The sequence below is a fragment of the Phoxinus phoxinus genome (genome assembly GCF_949152265.1).
Source record: "Phoxinus phoxinus genome assembly, chromosome: 3".
NCBI classification, from domain to species: domain Eukaryota; kingdom Metazoa; phylum Chordata; class Actinopteri; order Cypriniformes; family Leuciscidae; genus Phoxinus; species Phoxinus phoxinus.
This window is the reverse complement of record NC_136878.1, coordinates 21075849-21093803: the sequence shown is the minus strand read 5'-3', so window position 1 is coordinate 21093803 and position 17955 is coordinate 21075849. Positions and strand designations below refer to the sequence as shown.

Sequence of the window (17955 nt, the reverse complement as noted above, 5' to 3'; positions counted from 1 at the left end):
TATTGCGACATCTAGAGGTTGTTGAAGTAACTGTATCCGTATGACTTCAACTGTAGCCTATCTGTATGACTTGAAATCACCACTGTTATGTGTTTAAATACAAAACAAGCAGGACTAACAATCAGTAACTGTCAGTGTCAGTCAACCCTTTTCAACAACGTCGGGGGTGGGGGTGGGGAGATAGACAAAAAAAAGTTACTCAACAAACCACTAAAATGATTAAAATATCTGTAAATGAAATTAATAATAATTGATGATATGTTTTTTATTTTTATTGCTAAAGCCCTTAATTATAATGAACAAAATAGCCTGAAGGTACCTAGGTTGTTGTTTGGTAAATTGATCGGGTTAACAACGAATATTACTCTGACCTACATGTAGGGTTTGGAATTTGGTAAACATTGCCTAGGCTACTATTGACTATTTTAATTTTAATAAACAATCGAACAAGCCATACTAACATGAATTGTAGTACAAAACAAACTACAAACAGCCATAGCAGCACTTAAGTTTATTAGGTTTTCAATCCTCTTATGATGAGATCCGTGCACCGCTCTTCATTGGAAGCCCCGGTATCCGGATACGAGCGTCACTCAATCAGCATCGAGCGCGACACGCAGCCGCTTTGGGAAATGCCCAGACTGACACTGTCCGACGCACTTTGATGTGTTATTGGGGTGAACCTGCTGAACACCCTGCGAACTGTTTTGCGCACAGAAGCCTAGCCTACACTTGACGGGCGATGTAACTTCCACTCTTGTTAAATAAATATGCAAGAGACCAAACCGGATTGCTTCAACCAGAGAAATCCTAAGGGCATTATGTCTTCGGCTGTCCCTCGATCGGGATTTGTGGTCTTTTGCGTGGTAAATCCTATTTTATTTCTCTTGACACGTGACATTAGATTGAGAGACTTGAGCAGAACGTGCTTGGCAAGTTGAAGTCCGGCAAGCAGAACGTGCTTGGCAGACTGTTGACATGAATTGACACTTATAACTTGAATGTTGTTACTTTGCCTTTCGAAACGGAGTAGCCTAAACTTGTTGGAACTGTTGAAAATTTTAAATATTAAATATCAGTAGCTCACGTGAAATTCTTAAAAGAAAATAGCCTGATGTTAACTGTGTTTCAAAATGTGTTTCTGCTCCAATATCTCCATCATTTGCTACTATTTTGTGTGATAAATTGTGTTAAGCTTTAGCGAAATGTATAGGCTACTATTTAAATGTAATGCAACTTCTGAATAGCGCCTTGTTTCTCAAAAAGCTGAATAAGCATGCTACATTGTTGTGGCAAATTATATAATCTGTTGTCAGGTCATCGCAGGATAATCCCCCACTGTTCTTTTCACATCGAACACGATAATGCATGTTTAACTCTGTGGCATTGAAAGATGCGGTTGTGCATTCAGCAGTAATTCTTCATGATCAGCTGAGTGCCTTCCTCAAATTAATGGTTGAAGTTGAGGATCGTTTCCTCGCTTGCAAAATTGTGCTATTGTGTCTGTTTGTGTCAAGTTACCACGTTTATATTCCTATCTTTTTCTCATTAAGATGCAAGTCTTTATTTAGAATCCATATACTGAATATACAAAAGAATAGGAATAAACAAAAACAAAATATATACCTTCTGTTTTTTTTATTTTTTTTTTTATGGAAGTATGGAGATAACTCTTGCCAGTTATTATGCTGCATTTTTGTAATATTGTAATTTATTTAATTTATAGGCTACAATAGTTATAATTTATGTTCATAATTCATTTTCAAAAACTAATTTCACAACATTTCTGAATTTCTGCCAGAACACGGTGGGATAAAATACAGTTTTGATCTCTTTGTGAGTTCTGTAGAAGAATTAAATTTTATTGAATTACTTTTATTAAGAAGAAATTATTGATTTATGTTGCCCCATATAATACAAATGTAATGTGGGCCAATGTTGTATTCTTCCAAATATCATTTGTTCTGCAGAAGAAAGTCATACAGGTCTGAAATAACATTAAATTGAGTAAATGATGATGGGATTTTCATTCTTTGGGTGAACTATCCATTTATTTGATTGCTTGACTTAATATGTATCTAATATAACCCATAATTACCTGTGTTTACACATGCACATAAAGATGAATAAAATACAGTTTGGGTCGAATATTCTGAATATGGCATTTGCATGACTCAAAATTCTGATAAATACTATTCATGCATGAATGAGAATTGAGTTGATTAATTTACTATACAAAAAACAAAGGAGTATAATAATGGCAAAAGCATCTCCAGTGTTTCCAAAAGAAAATAGTAGTTTGTTTCAATTACACTAATTACATTATATTCATATCAGGAAAAATGTTTAACTTTAATATAAACATTTTAGTGTAACCCTTTCTCAGAGCAGATCTTCGATGCATTCCCTTTTGAATCTTCACTTGGACAATAACACGAAAATATACATTATTTACATACATTCTAGAAAATACATGGACATTTATGACATTAGATGATCTTAATACTGTACACAATGCTTAACTGTATTAATGCTCTTTGTTCTCTCTAAATTGTCCTTTTGTGTGTGTGTGCGTATGCATGTGTAGATTTTAGTCCTGACCCTTGCCCTATACCCTGTGCTGAAGACTCTGGGATTTCAGATTCATTCTGCCATCACAGGAAGCTTTGTGGCCGGATATCATTCTGTGCTGCTTGTCAACTGTCCTACTGAACAAACTGCTAGAGATATTGGCAGGTACAGTACACGCATGCGCAAACACAAACAAGGAAATATAGAGCGTTAGAAACAGGATAGTCCCGGCGGTAGTAACATGTATCGTCGGTAGTCAGACATATCGCAGATGTCTGATTCCTTTGTCAGTATCAAGACGATAAATGGCTCGGTTTCACGTTAATGTATTACATTATTATTATTATTATTATTATTATAATGCTAGTTTTATTATTAAATTAATATTAGGACTTACAATTAATTTGCCTTCCCTACTTTCTTATCACCACATAACCACACTTGTGACACCGACATGTGCGTATGAGGATTGAGGACCAAAGAAAATGTGTTCCCTTTCGAGATCACCAACCCTGAAGTGTTTTCAAAAGACACTGCGCCAACGGTATGTCATTTTGGGCTATTGCACATGCTCTGGATGAAAGCTTGTGTTCCGTGCCAGGCGTTGCGGAGCGGCAAGATGCGCATCAAAGTGGCCCACAGCTGCATGGGCATGCTAAAACCTATGCGATGGCATACTTTCTTGACCCAAGAAATTATAAAAATGTGTTCTCGTCTCGTGCAGAAGTTCTTATAAATGCTGCATCAGTATATGAGAGGATGCATCTGATGCATTTGCTTCAACATGTTGGAATACTCTTTGGTTTTTAATGCTTTATTTAACATCACAATAGACAACTAGATTAAAAAAAAGCTAGTCAAGACAAACTTTAAGTTGGTTTGAGAAAGCCTGGCCACAAATTTGGAAGAAGTTTTAAAAGCTTTGATCATTTTTGCTCGCAAAATAAAAAATTATTCTCATTTTCCGTGATTATAAAATATTACTAAATATCAGATAGTAAATCATCAAATAAATGAGTAAAGAAAAAAGGCTGAGGATATGACTATGGAGCATATCGCCCAACCAACACTAGAAATAAAGATATGTTTTACTAAGTGACCTACTTTGCTTTAGCCATCAGATGATAATGGTGTTTTATGTTTACAGCCTGCATTTGACAAGACATTTATTGTACTGTATGTCACTGACTGTTACATGTAGAATTTGTTTTTATGCTGAATTGTCAAAAGAACCTAGGCCCCTATACGTTTTTTCATTTCCTTTTTTTTGAACGTGGGAAGGCGTTAGACCACAAACTGTGAAACAACCAGACACACTAGTACTGATTCTTTTCAATGACTGTCACTCACAGTGTAGTTATATCCTTTAAATTATTTTATAATCACATGCACTTCTATGTTTTATTTTTTAATAATTATAAAATATGCATCAACGCAACAGTGGTTAAAGGAACACGGTGACTTTTTAGGACTTTAGCTTATTCACCATATCCCCCAGAGTTAGATAAGTCCATACATACCCTTCTCATCTAAGTGTGTGCTGTAACTCTGTCTGACGCACCCACCGCTAGCCTAGCTTAGCACAAAGACAGGAGGTAAACAGCTCTAGCTAGCATACTGCTCCCAAAAAGTGACACAACATTTGTGAATCACAACATATAGTGATTTGTATAGTCACAAATAACAAGGTCACATGAGACAGCCATCTTCTAAACGTAGGCCTATACATACTGGGAACTATATTCTCAGAAGGCGAAGCACTGCTACTGCTGCGGAGTGATTTGCTCACAGTACCTGAGAAGCCCCGTGGTGAGGAGCAGAGAGTTCGCTCAGTGTTTTGCGCTAATCACAGACGTAGCAGTGCTAAAACTAATATTACAATATTACAAAGTAAAATTAATAGTACAATCAATTAACCTGTTTGTGCCGTGAACACTCAGTGTTAATTGTTTATTAATTCTAAGACATTTTAATTTCCGATGCATGGGAAATGTCTTTCTTACTGTACAGTACTATTCAGAGCCTGTAGTCAAAATCTATGATTAGGGACTCCAGTACATGAGCTTGAGACACGGCAAACTTTACGTGTGACATGAACAAGACTAAACATTTATACTCTGACATCCACATACTTACATGCATACAGTTTACCAAAGGAAAGAGAGCTGAAGCAGAATACAGGAAAGCAAGAAGTTATAGCATTGCTTGAAATTCAGCAAATCAACAGCCTTGAGCAAACCATCAGTTTAGTTCTAACACACCCTTCTTAAAAAGGGTAAGGAGGATGCTTAATGTATCAAATAGTTGACTAAGTTTGATACTTGCATGTCTCGCCCATTTGAATTTAACTATCCTGATGTAATTTGTTGAGGCTCCAGTTGATCTTTGCTGATGTTTTCTTGATGAGAGAGAGCCAGTGGGAGTCAGAGGATCTTTGGTGACTGGAAGGACAAGGCCGCAGCCTGGCACAAGCTTGGGGGTCCTTAGAAAACTTCTAGTTCAGCATCATCTTCACATCAGGCTTTCAGAAAGAAACTAAAAGACTAAGAGACGTGATCTTGTGATCAGTGATTTTTAAAGCGTAAAAATGTCACACCATCTGGAGGGTTCTGAGCCAATAAGAAGTTGTTCCCTTTGGCGGGAATTTCTTTACGACCTTTTGTTCAAGCAGGCCTTTGAACGTAATTTGATTGGGTGTTTAATAAAATAATCTTTGGATTTTCTGTGAAAACGCCCTTAATGTGTCCTGAGATGCCGGGTTATTTTTTATGCATGTCATTAATGGGTTAATTCAATAAGATGATTACATTTTATAACTACAGTACTGTAGCATCTGGACCAATCAGACACACATAAATTATTCATTATATTTAATGAATTATCCAGCAAACTCACTCTCCCAACAAAGGTCTATGAAACTCCCAAAACTAACATTCTTAATGAAGCGAATACACTGGTAGAACCTGGTGTTCTGTTACAGGACACATTAAGGGCGTTTTCACAGAAAATCCAAAGATTATTTTGTTAAACACCCAATTTTGTTTACATACACACCAATATGCTGATAACTTCCAGAAATAATCTTATTGAATTAACCCATTAATTACATGCATAAAAAATAACCCGGCATCTCAATTAAACCGCGATGTAACGAATCCACTGGAGGCGAGTTGCAGAACCCAAGTGCAGTTTATTTATAGTGATGGCAATTTCAAAACACTGCTTCATGAAGCTTCGAAGCCTTTACGAATCTTTTGTTCCGAATCAGTGGTTCGGAGCGTGTATCACACAGCCAGAGTCACGTGGTGTCAGTAAACGAGGCTTTAGTACGTCATAACTGTTTCGAAACACTTGGAAATTTCAATGGTTCACCACTGGGGGCGATGATCTCTGTCAACCCATGAATCATGAGGAGTCACTGAGAACCAATGAATGTCTGTGGGTTTTACCTGATCTCCGATCAGTTTTATACATTTGTAGACATTTTAATTAGGCATTAGGATAAATAAAATGAATAATGGTAGTTAAGAGTCTTATTGGCTTGTTTAGCTGAGCCATTCATAGAACAAACAAAACAAACCCTGACAATTGATAAGATAACATAAATACACTTGATAATCTTATAAGATGATTAGATCATTCCAATTGAAAGATTTTACTTTCAATAAAATTGCTTGTGATAGATTTGTAAAAATGTGCATGTTTTTTTTTGTTACATTTACAATGTTATGGCCACTAGGTGTCACCGTAGAGATGGGTGTCAGATTGTTTCGAAGCCTCGACACAATATGGCACATTTGCTTCAACTGTTTCAGTGTTTCACGAAGCCTCGATCTGCCCACCACTAGTGATGTGACATTTGAACCGAGGCGTCGGAGCTTGTGTCAAGAAAAAATGGGCGTGCCAGATGAAGCCGCGATTCGAGGCTTGTGTTGTTTACGTGAAAATCACGTGACTCATGACAAACGAGGCCTCGGTTTGTGTGGATACGTCATCGGTTCGTTCTGAGTGTCGCTTCCAGATAAAGGGGGTTCGCGCCACCTTGTGGGTGTTGTCAGGAGTAGTAGAAGCATGTGTAGTAGTGTCAGAGTAAGAGAGTTAGCTCTCATTGTCATTATTGTGTCATATATGTGCTAGGGCTGTATATTATTGAATTATATCAGGTTAGAATAGTTATAGTAAATTGTTATTATTAATTATAGTAGCTATATTATAGGGAGTAGCTATATTATTAATATATTAATTAGATAAGATTATTTGGATTGGATTTTTGGATCTGGACTGGACTGCTTTTTGATTCGGATTGCCCTTATTGATGTGTTTGCTTGTTGTTACTTTTCCTGGTAATGGAGCCAGCTAAGGAAGAGGAAATCCTTCCCTGTCTGGGCTCAACAGAAGCATCGGTATCCTCATTTATTCCCGCTGGCACTGGCATTTTTATGTTCCCCTGAATCCTCTGTTCCTTGTGAAAGGATATTTTCCAAGCCTGGAGAGGTTTTGTCCAAGAAGAGGAATTGTCTAAACCCCAACACACTTGAAAAAAATCTGTTTCTCAATAAAAATCAATGGTAATCCTACCTTCACCCACCCCAAACTGCAAACTCCTCTATATCCACAGTCCCATAAGCACAACACTGCACTAAAACTTTAACCATTCACGGCACAAAACCTTCCAGAAACAATTCTTAACTTTTCCCACCCCAGACTATTATGTTGCAGTTTACTTTATTACACTCCCTCCAACATAAGCACTGCACTCGTTTCACTTTTGTTGTTCATACTGGCACTATCCAAACAATTTATGAATAATTAATTAATTGTGTGTGTGACAGTTGTTTCTGCACAAGTAAATTCAGTCAAAGAAAGATACATATTGTATTTTATACCCAGGCAATGGACAAATGTCTGCTCATGTACTTTTATTATTGCAAATGAAAGGTTACAGATATTACAGTGAGAAGAAAATACATAAATAAATGAAATGGGGGGGGGGGGGGGGGGGTCATTGGTTCAGAATTACTTTATTTGTCTGCTATATCGTAGCACAGTAGCTAGGTGTCACTAGTGAGCAATAATGAATGAAGCTTCGAGTAATGAACCTTTGGGTGAAGCAATGGGCTGCGCTTGGGTGAAGCACTATTTATTTATACATCCAAACGTGATCAAAATACAAAACAAAGACTTGACTAAGCATATCATGTCATTTCCTGTACATGACACGACACGACACGACACGACACGACAAACTACACTCGCTGCACAGTGGTTATACAAACAATGCTTGACAAAGACACGTGGAAAACATGAGGGCTTATGCCTGGTTCAGATTACACGATTTTTTTGTCTGTTACGATAGTCACTGTGTCAGATTACACGATTTTGACTTCGAAAATCTTGTCGTGTCGTGGACAAGAAACATGTCAGACTACACGTTGCTTTCTGACCAGTCATCGCGTGCCGTCTCACAAGCAGACATTCACTCGCACATATAGTAGCCTAGCCTATATGTCACACACGCACGCACTCACTCTCACACTAACCGTTTATATACTGTCTATGACACTAACTAGGAAGTCCCGAAGTTTGAAGCTTTGTCCCGCAAGTCATAAGCAGTCCCGCATTTTAATTTTGTCTGCATCATTTTATTTCATCGTCCTTTTAAATTACAATTCTACAATAAAAATGTTAATAAGAAAATACTGAACATGCGCAGCCGTTATTATTGGTTCCAGAGCGGGATAACAAACACAGAGAGAGAGAGAGAGAGAGAAAAAAAAAAAATTGCAACAGAAAAATGGATCTATTCGGAGCTCCCGAGAAGAAAAAGCGTCTTTGTTCGTATGATAAGGAATGGGAGAAAAAATATACATGGTTAAAACCAGTTACAGGTGACCCTAAAAAAGGAAATTGCGGTGTACGTTATGCCACCGAAGTTTCACCATCACGCATGGAAAAGACAAAAATATAGTCTACTGAATCCGGTAAGAACGCATTTAATCTGTCTTCTTTCCTAGTGGAATTTATGTGCTTATTTGGAAATGTGCTTTTTAGCAATTGGATTATTATTTTCACTTAATTACTTAGATTAAATAGACCTGTGCTGTTAAAATGAGTTTTATATTATTAGTGACGTTCACAGCGCCGGTCAGCGCCGTCATAGCCTAACATTTTTATAAAGCCTATTAGCAATAAAGACATCTTAAAATCAATATATATTCACCTGGTATAATAATAGTATCTCCCTCGTGTCCCGCGAAATCAGGTCTGACCTGGCTGCAACAGAGCAATATAGCCAGGTGGTGCACCCTAGCACACACACTCACTAGCACACACTCTGTCTCGCTCGCTCACTCACTCACTCTCGTCGTGGAGGACCGAAAATCAAACATGCTAGTCTTTTTGTCGTGATGTCGTGAGGCATCGCAGACGCGACGTAGGTTGTCGCACACTATGACACACTATACGAGATGAAACGATCAAATCTTGCGTCCCGACGCCCGTTGTCGTTTACGAATCCCCACGACACCCTACGTCAAACGAATCGTGCCAAAATCGGGCTAAAATCGTGTAATCTGAACCAGGCATTAAATACACGGATTAATCACTAAACAAGACACACCTGTGAACATGATTAGACAATTAACCTATAGGCTTGTTCGACTTGAACCGGCGCTGCACAGACCGATCGGTTAATGACATCAAAGTACTGCTAGAGCGATTCAAAAGCATAAGGAGACGTCTGCTTTCTAATAGCTCTTGCGGAACTTTGATGTCATACACCGATCGGTCTGTGCAGCGCCAGTTCAAGTCAAACAAGCCTAATGACAACATGACTCAAAAAGATAGGGAAACACATGGCAGGATCACATGAGGGCAAGGGAATCACATGACGAGACAGGAAACATGAAACATGAACCAAAAACCAAAACTAGGATCATGAAACATGAAATAAAACTCAAACCTAGACATGACATGCACTTAAAGACTTAATTTTAAAAATCAGGTTATTCCCTGGTAGTGACATAAAAAAATGCAATCATTTGTGTATCTGACTCCCAACTATTCCATTTGTTATGTGAGATGCTATATTAAATAAATAAGCAGTTCTTTGACTGTGCTACAGGTACTTCTACTTCAGCTGCGCAAGATGAGAACACATTTTTATAATTTCTTGGGTCAAGAAAGAGTTTGCAATATATTTCATCCTTCCCTACCACAAAATGCTCATTCTGCCAGGATGTGCTTATAAGGACACTTTGGAGGCTTGTTTCTGCCTCGCAATATAAAATAAAAAAGGTAATAGTGACTTTTTATTCCACAATTGTGACTATTTTTACTTGTAATTGCGAGTTTAAATTTCACAATTCTGAGGAAAATGTCAGAATCGTGAGTTTGTATCTCAGATGTCAATGAATGACATGTTCTGAAAAAAAATCAGAATTGTGAGATAAAAAGTCATAATTAACTTTTTTCTTTTTTATTCCGTGGCTGAAACAAGGTTCCATACTTTCCTGTTACATATCACACATGCACACTTCAATAAGCAGACAGAGCTGGGTTTATTTGTTTACATGCTGGACGAAATTGACCATAAAGGAAAACGGGTTAACGTGTTAACAAGACCACATATACTGTCGGCTTAAGTATAATCGTATTAAGAATGTGCATGTAAATACGCTTATTAAATGTAGTCCAGCCTATGGGCACAGAAATGATTACAAAAAGCTATCTGTTGTCTTCCATACCACAAGGTTCTCCACAATTGTTTTTACAGAACTTGCTAAACCTGACCGTGATTGATATTATATATAGAGTATCTCAACCTGAGCTTCCATATTCTCTCTAAGCTGCATGCATTCCGTTTCCTATGAAAATAAATCATAGGATTTATTTTCCCATGGGCTACTCTTGTTAAAGAGCACTTTACAGAGGTTAAGTCATTAGAGTGCATTTAGAAAGGGGAAAGGCAGCATGGACATTTTCAGTTGGTTAGGCGATGGCAGCACAACTAAGGGATGTAACAAAAAAAAAAAAACACTAAAAGATTCTACTACACATTTCTAACTTTGAGCTAATACCCAAAATCAAACTAATAGATTGAAAGCTACTGTATCTTTTTATACAAAAAAAATTGCTAGTTAGTAGTAGCTCTGGATTCATTCTGGGTGACTATATACTGTATATGCTTGTATACTGTTTGGCAAACCTTTCTAATTAAATTTATTTCTGCATTGCTGCTATACATCTTCCATGTCTGTAATATTTTAGCCTTTATATTATTCTCTCTGTCTCTCTTCTTTCTGTTAGGAGCATCATGGAGAAAAGGCTGGCAGCATGTGTGAATATATTTCCTCGCACTACCACTATGTAAGACCAGCGAGTTTAACCTTTCATCCACTATGAGCTCTAAACCCAAAATACCACGGCTCAAGTTTAACTTTAGCCACAACATACAGAGATATAAATTGAAAGTTAATATACACAAACTTATAATCTCTTACTTTCTAATAAATACTTCTTAAATAATCTTGTAAAACTAAATTAGATTAAATAGTATTGTAAGACTAAATTAGATTAAATAAGTATTAAATGTACGCATTTATAAAAATAAAATACATTTATAAAAAGTCATCATTCATCTAAAATATCAATTGTTTATTAATTTCAGGTACTACTGGAAAGGAGATATTCGGGATGCCACAGAAATACTGCTGGTGTGTTTGCTATATTTATTCAAACTTCAGATTTATCGTTCAAATCAAATATTTTTATTTAAAAAAAATGTTAATAAAGTTTTTTATGTAAACTTATGAAGTGTATGCAAAGGTTCTCACGTCTTGTATGCAACTGTATCTTATAATGGTTATGCAAATGTTATAATATTTAAAATGTTACCTATACTTATTTTTTCATTTCTTTAACAGCTTGTGAGAACAAGAACATCTCTAGTGCAGAGACTTGTGGCTTACATAAAGCAAGTACTTTTTTTGTCAACATTGTTTAAACTTCTTCATTTTGACCCAATATAATTGCACATTAGGCATGATAAACATGTAAACGGACACAAATGGTTAAAGTGCCCCTATTATGGATTTTTTTAAAAATGACCTTTTATGTTGTGTGTAACATAGCTCTAGGTGAATGAAAACCTCCTGCAAAGTTATAAATCTAAAAAGTGCATCGTATATAAAGTTATTGCCTTTCAAAAGTAAAGTCGACTCTAAATCAATGAAATTAATAATTTTTCAAACAAGTCATAAGCCGTTTCGTTGTGACGTCAAGACAAAACATTAGCATATTGCCCGTCCACTTATTGCACGTGCAGACACCAGGGAAAACTTGAACCTCAACACTGCTGCTGATTCCTGTGGATACTGGACAGCATCATGTTGAGGAGACGCTGTGCTCTACAATGTCAAGGTAAAGTCAGTTTTTTCACTGCCCAAGGACGAGCATGTGAAGAATCAGTGGTTAAAATTAATCTTTACCACCATACCTCAGCAGTATAATCCTAAACTTTTGCTGCTACCTTTATTTTACTGGCGACTGCTTCTCAAAGCTCGGAGTTCAAAGCAGGATTCGCAAATCGCTTGCTCTTGAAAGATGGTGTTCAAAATACTAAGTTTTGAGTTTTATATTGTGTTGGTCTCCTGCTAACTGGTTAACTTACATTATTACTGTCTTACTGAAATACTTCTGCTAATCAGCTGTGGGCCACTATTAGCTAAAACTGTGTCTATTAATGCAGATTGTCTGTCGTTCTCACTACTTTGAGGAAACATTAAGCATGGAGCAAGATTTGTTTTACCAATGTTTGTTACAGTACATCAGTCATTCACGCTCAAGCTCGGCTAATGTATGCACTGTTATTGATACAGTTTCCACTTGTTCACTGCAATAAATTAGAAAAATACTCTGTAAATAAAAAAGTAAAATAATCGGTTTGTTGATGGACATGCACTTGTTAATGCTGATGGTGAGGAATTACAGTTGCAACATCTCATAATGTTCCTCAAACTGAGTAGCGCATCACTGAGAAACGTCCTGCTAGAGTCGTCCATGCGATGGAGGTTTGGGTTGAATGAATAGTTCTTCCAATGTTTCATTATTGGACTTACTGTACGCTCAGATTGATAATGGTAAAATCGGCGTCATTGTTCGTTACTGTCTTTAGTTTATGTTGTAGGAAGCCTCAGGACAAGCAGAGCTGATGTTATTATGGCAATGGGCGTTTTTGTTTTCGACGCGCTGTACATGGTAAACCAATCACAACATACTGAGCTGTCTGGCCAATCAGAGCAGAGTAGCTCGCGGAAATGAGGGATTTAGAGAGACTGATTCATCTGACGAGCCGTTTGAGAATCATTACAAATGTGGTGATGTGCAAATATATTTTATGAGAAAATGAAACAGTTTTTTTTAACCTTTGATGCATGTAAACCTGTTGAAGGAGACTCCAAAACAACAATAGGAAACTTTAAAATAGCATAATAGGGGCACTTTAAATGTTTGAATATTTCAATTCATTATAGACAATGTACAGTAGCTTGTGTTGTTATTCAACATTTATAGAGATGCTTCAATCATCAAATCAGCATTATCAGGTCAGATGATTTCAATTGGCTGTTATATCAAACAAGTTGAGCGACTGTTAATTGAGGCTTTCTCGATTGGTATAGCAGTAGACTATGTCATCAGACCATCTCCGTCTGAGGGAAAAGTCTTCTTCCTTTGTGGTACCTGTAAGCACGCCAAAAGACATGTTCTACTTACCTCATATATTTGAGAGTGATTATTCTGGAAATTGTCATCATGAGGACTATGCTTGACTTAACCAAATCACGGAAAACATTTGCCCAGGGCATTCAAAGACCCTAAAAAGATGTAATGCCCATAACCGCCTGGAGCATGTGAACACTGTGGAGTATCAAGAAGCTTTTAAGACTCCAGCTGTGCTATAGAAGCTGGCTATTTAAGGTGAAACTTCAAATTACATACCTTGGAGATGTAAGGAAAGGAAGCAGTTTCTGAATACCTTTCTGAAAGTGCAGAAATTCACCAGTTTAACTGAACTTTCTGTGCTTTTAGCAACACTATCATTGTACAAAAGTTTGGGTTTGGTAAGATTTTTGCAAGTCTGCATTTATTTGATCAAAACTAAAGTAAAAAGAGTAATATTGTGAAATATTATTACAATTTAAAAGGATTGTTTTCTATTAGGTTTTTACCGCTTCACAGAAGTCACGGTTCGGTACGTACCTCGGTTTTGTGGTCACGGTTCGATATGAGTTCGGTGCAATAGCAAAAAATTATTTGCCTCACTAAAGTAAGGTGTTAATTTTATGGGGTAGGACTATGGTTTTATGGTTGTAGAATATGGTCATGCAGAATAAGCCATTAAAACGTGCTTTAGAAGTACTAATAAACAGCCAATATCCTAGTAATATGCATGCTAATAAGCAAAGTTAATAGTGAGTATTGGACTCTAATCTAAAGTGTTACCAGAAAAAGCAACAAATCCACATTTGATTGGTGTATTTTCATTTTGAACAGACAGTAGTGCAAATTACATTTTGTTCTACCGAGCAGCATTTAGTGAGCGCAGAAAGACGCATTCACCTGTGCGGCCTATCTAGTGGACCTTGTTTTCAAGCGCTCAAGTAAAAGTGTTAGGGTTCTGTCACTTCGGTCTAGTTCATTTCTTGGTTTTGTGACAGAGCTCTGACACTCCTGGTCTTGTCTCGTCTTTGTCTGACTGCACTCACTTGTCTACGTGCCTTGTGCGGGGCATGGTGTTTGGATCCCGGCATGTCGGTTGGTTTCAGTTCTGTGTCGGGATTCAGACATCCATGCTCCGCGTATTTGTTTTCTGTTGTGAACTCGAAACCGCATGCTCACGTGACAAGACAGAGCTCTTCCATCTGCGTGTGTTGTTGTGTCCTGTCCTGTGTAGCACGCGGTTCGTGTTTACATTGGCTGCGTGCTTTCAAGTTTTGTCTTGTGATGTCTGCTGTGTAGCACACCGCTTGTGTTTTACATGTTTTTTGTCATGTTTTGTGCATGTGAACACGTGGCTTATGAGTGTTTTCATTAGCTGCGTGTTCATGTCTCGTTTTGTGTGAGCACATGGCTGGTGATTTGTTTTACTGGCAATGTGCTTGTGTTCTAGTCCTGTTTGTTGCCCCTCCCACCTTGTTACCTGATTATTGATTAATTTGTCCCACCTGTCCTCTTTCATTACCTGCCTTGTTTGCTCCCTATTTATTCTCCTTGTGTTTTCAAGTCAAGTCGTGGGCAGATCGAGGCTTCGTGAAACAATGAAACAGTTGAACCAAATGTGCCATATTGTGGCGAGGCTTCGAAACAATCCTACACCCGTCTCAACGGTGACACCTAGTGGTCACTTGCAGGTGTTGATCTGAAACAACCTTGACAACGAGCCATTACATTTTTTTTTCTTCTAATATGTGAAGCTTGTAACCTGTAGGCTCCTCACACTGTGCATAATGTTATTTTTATCTGTCTGTCTGTCTGTCTGTCGTAAATGTAAGCCTTAATATAACTAAGCAAATCGCACTATCACCAAAAATCCGCTATCTCAAAATCAAACTCCTCTCACAAAAACCCACGAGGTCATTATGCGTTGACTTCACTTTTATACAGATGTGCGATTGTGTGATCTGATCTGGTCCCAACCCTGTCAATCAAACGCTGATTCGGCGGACCATGCCACCTGTCGAAACACTTGTGAAACACTCCGAAGGTTCATTTAGCCGTAGTCACGTGACATGGGTGTTTTGAAATCACACTTCGGATCAGTGTTTCGAAACATCTGCGCTTCGGGATCTTGAAAAGCTTCGGAACCTCAGTTTCGTGTCAGCCATCCCTAGGTTTCCCCCTCGGGTAGTTTTTGTGGTCTGTTTTGTTTTATTTTATTATCATTAAAAGCTCATCAACTCTGCACCTGAGTCCTTGCTCCTTTCACCACCCACAAACCCTGACAAAACGCTGAACTTTTTCCTGTTGTGGCGGTTAGCAAACAGCGTTGCATTGCTGCAAGTGTTGATCGCCGGTCACTGACTGTATTCGTCGTCTAACTGCATGCACCGAATATATTTTAAAATTATTTTTTTTTGTCAGATGGCAAATCAGAATTTTCAGCAGCCGTTACTACAGTCTTCAGTGTCACACGATCCTTTAGTAATCAATCTAATATGCTGATTTGATGCTCAAGATGCTACATCTTTTGTAACATTATACATATTTATTGTCTTTTTTTATCAATTTAATCCTTACTGTATAAAAGTATTAATTTCATTAAAATCTTACTGACCCCAAACTTTTGAATGGTAGTGTACAATACAAATAAGTATACCTTTCCTTGTTATTTTAATGTGAATGTTTATGTCTTATTTTTAAATCTGTTATTTCAATTGGGACTCATGTGTGTCCTCCAGAGCTGTGCATCCATATGACATTCCAGAAATCATCAGTTTTCCTATTGATGATGGAAGCCAGCACTACCTGAAGTGGATGGATGACGCAGTCACTGACATTTGATACATCACTGTCTGCAGTCCAATAGAGAAGCTCCCCTGTTGGAAACTACATGCAGAAAGATAAAGGGGATGTGGGAGCATGAGCACAAATTCTCAGGTTAATGGGAACCCTGGCCCATACAGAGGAATGAATGTCCATTAATATAAAGATCAGAGTGTACATTTACTGGAAACTTTTTTGTATAAAGGGAGGGATTTGTCTGATGTGGTTTTACTAGTGCATTTACATGCATTCAGGGCCGTCGCTAGGAGAAAGGTGATAACTCTGTGTATATATTTATTGACTATTTTTTGACGTGAATAACTTTATTATAAAGACTATAACTTATAGCTTCTATTATTAAGCTAATATTAATTAATTTGTTAAAATGTAGTAATTTATACCACTTCTAATGGTTGGTTGTTTTAATGTGACGGTTGGGCAGAATTTAAGTGTTTTTTGAAATAATGCCTTTATTTCAAAATAAATGAATGAGATCTTTTCAACTTTGACTTTTTACCAATAATAAATATGCTACAACATATTATACATTAAGTTTACGTTGCTCATTGTTTTGCAGTACGTGAATGTTTTATCATTGTATTTAGCTCCCAATGCTCCCAAACAAATCACAAAAGGCACAGAATGCCTGTAAGGTTTACAGGTAAGTGTAAAGCTATAGCAGCAACTGTCATTTATGTAGAAACAAACAACATTCGTAAATATCTCTGAGACATAACCCCCTTTTCAAGCCTCTTAATTAAACACAACTCTTATTTTAAATTAGGCTATACATATTACAGTCATCAATGAATTAACACATGGGTGTGATTAAACAATATAAAAAAAGTTTTGTTCAGTATACTGTAAATGTTATTTAAGAGATTTCAATGTTAAAAGAGCTTCTAAACAGGTTAAATTGAACTGTCTGGTCCTTGTGTGTCTAACATACATTTTTTTTATCTAATATTTTATAGTAAACCAGTTGGTTTAGCAGTCAAGAGCAGATCTGAGTCTTTCTGTTCCCTCATTTAAAACTCAAAATGGTCAAATTTTCACTGTGTAGCTGAATAGGAAATTTTGTTTTGTTGAATGGGTTTATGTCCACACTGTGGCAACACAATAGAAGTGCAGATGTGAGGAAGTGCTATTGTGTGTTGGGATTTGCTGAGATCCAGTCATAATGAAGTCACATCTGACCACTCATCGAGACCTGGTAACCTGCAAATGCATACTGATTTTAAAGCTGCAGTCCGTCGTTTTTTCCTCTTTGTCGCCATCTCTGTTAGAAATCTGCAATTGCAGTTATTCGAGGAATTATTAACTGTGCGTGGGTAGTAAATCGGCATGAAACAGCGCGGATGAACACAATGTATTGAGGCTGCCGCGTCGCTGTGGATACTGTAACGTTACTGTCATCAGCAATCTCAGAGTATACTTTTTGAAAGTGTCAACATTAGAATTTTCATCGGAAAATGTCATCTGAACAAGTAAGTAACATTCACTTTTGTTCTGACCAAATTCGGGGGGTGGGGGGAAGCATTGCAGTAGCTATATCATGCTGATTAAATCTAACGATTGCTTATATCACGTCAAAACGTGAAAAATATATATTTTTGAAGTCTTTGGGTTTTACAACTGGTGAATCTCCAGTTGTCACTGGTGATTGTCGCTTTATACTTTCGGGATCCGCCATACCAAGTGCTAAGCTAAACCTCCACCTCCATCATCCACACACGCTAGCCGGGGACTCCTTCTCTATGTGTACAGAAGTGACGTAATGACGCAAAGACATGCTCGAAATTCCCGCGGAAATCCACCAGTAGCCACTAGAATTAAAATCAT

At 37.4% G+C, this 17955-nt stretch overlaps 1 protein-coding gene across 1 annotated transcript; it reads left to right on the top strand.

The window, feature by feature from the left end:
* The first annotated feature begins 506 nt into the window (after positions 1 to 506).
* Positions 507 to 16775, top strand: LOC306996095 (protein CutA homolog). Its single transcript, XM_079608220.1, has 6 exons — positions 507 to 866; positions 2588 to 2736; positions 10879 to 10938; positions 11240 to 11285; positions 11496 to 11545; positions 16029 to 16775. Exons 1-6 carry the CDS (start codon positions 771 to 773, stop codon positions 16129 to 16131), a joined length of 504 nt encoding a protein of 167 aa, XP_079464346.1. The 5' UTR covers positions 507 to 770; the 3' UTR covers positions 16132 to 16775.
* The last annotated feature ends 1180 nt before the right edge of the window (positions 16776 to 17955 follow it).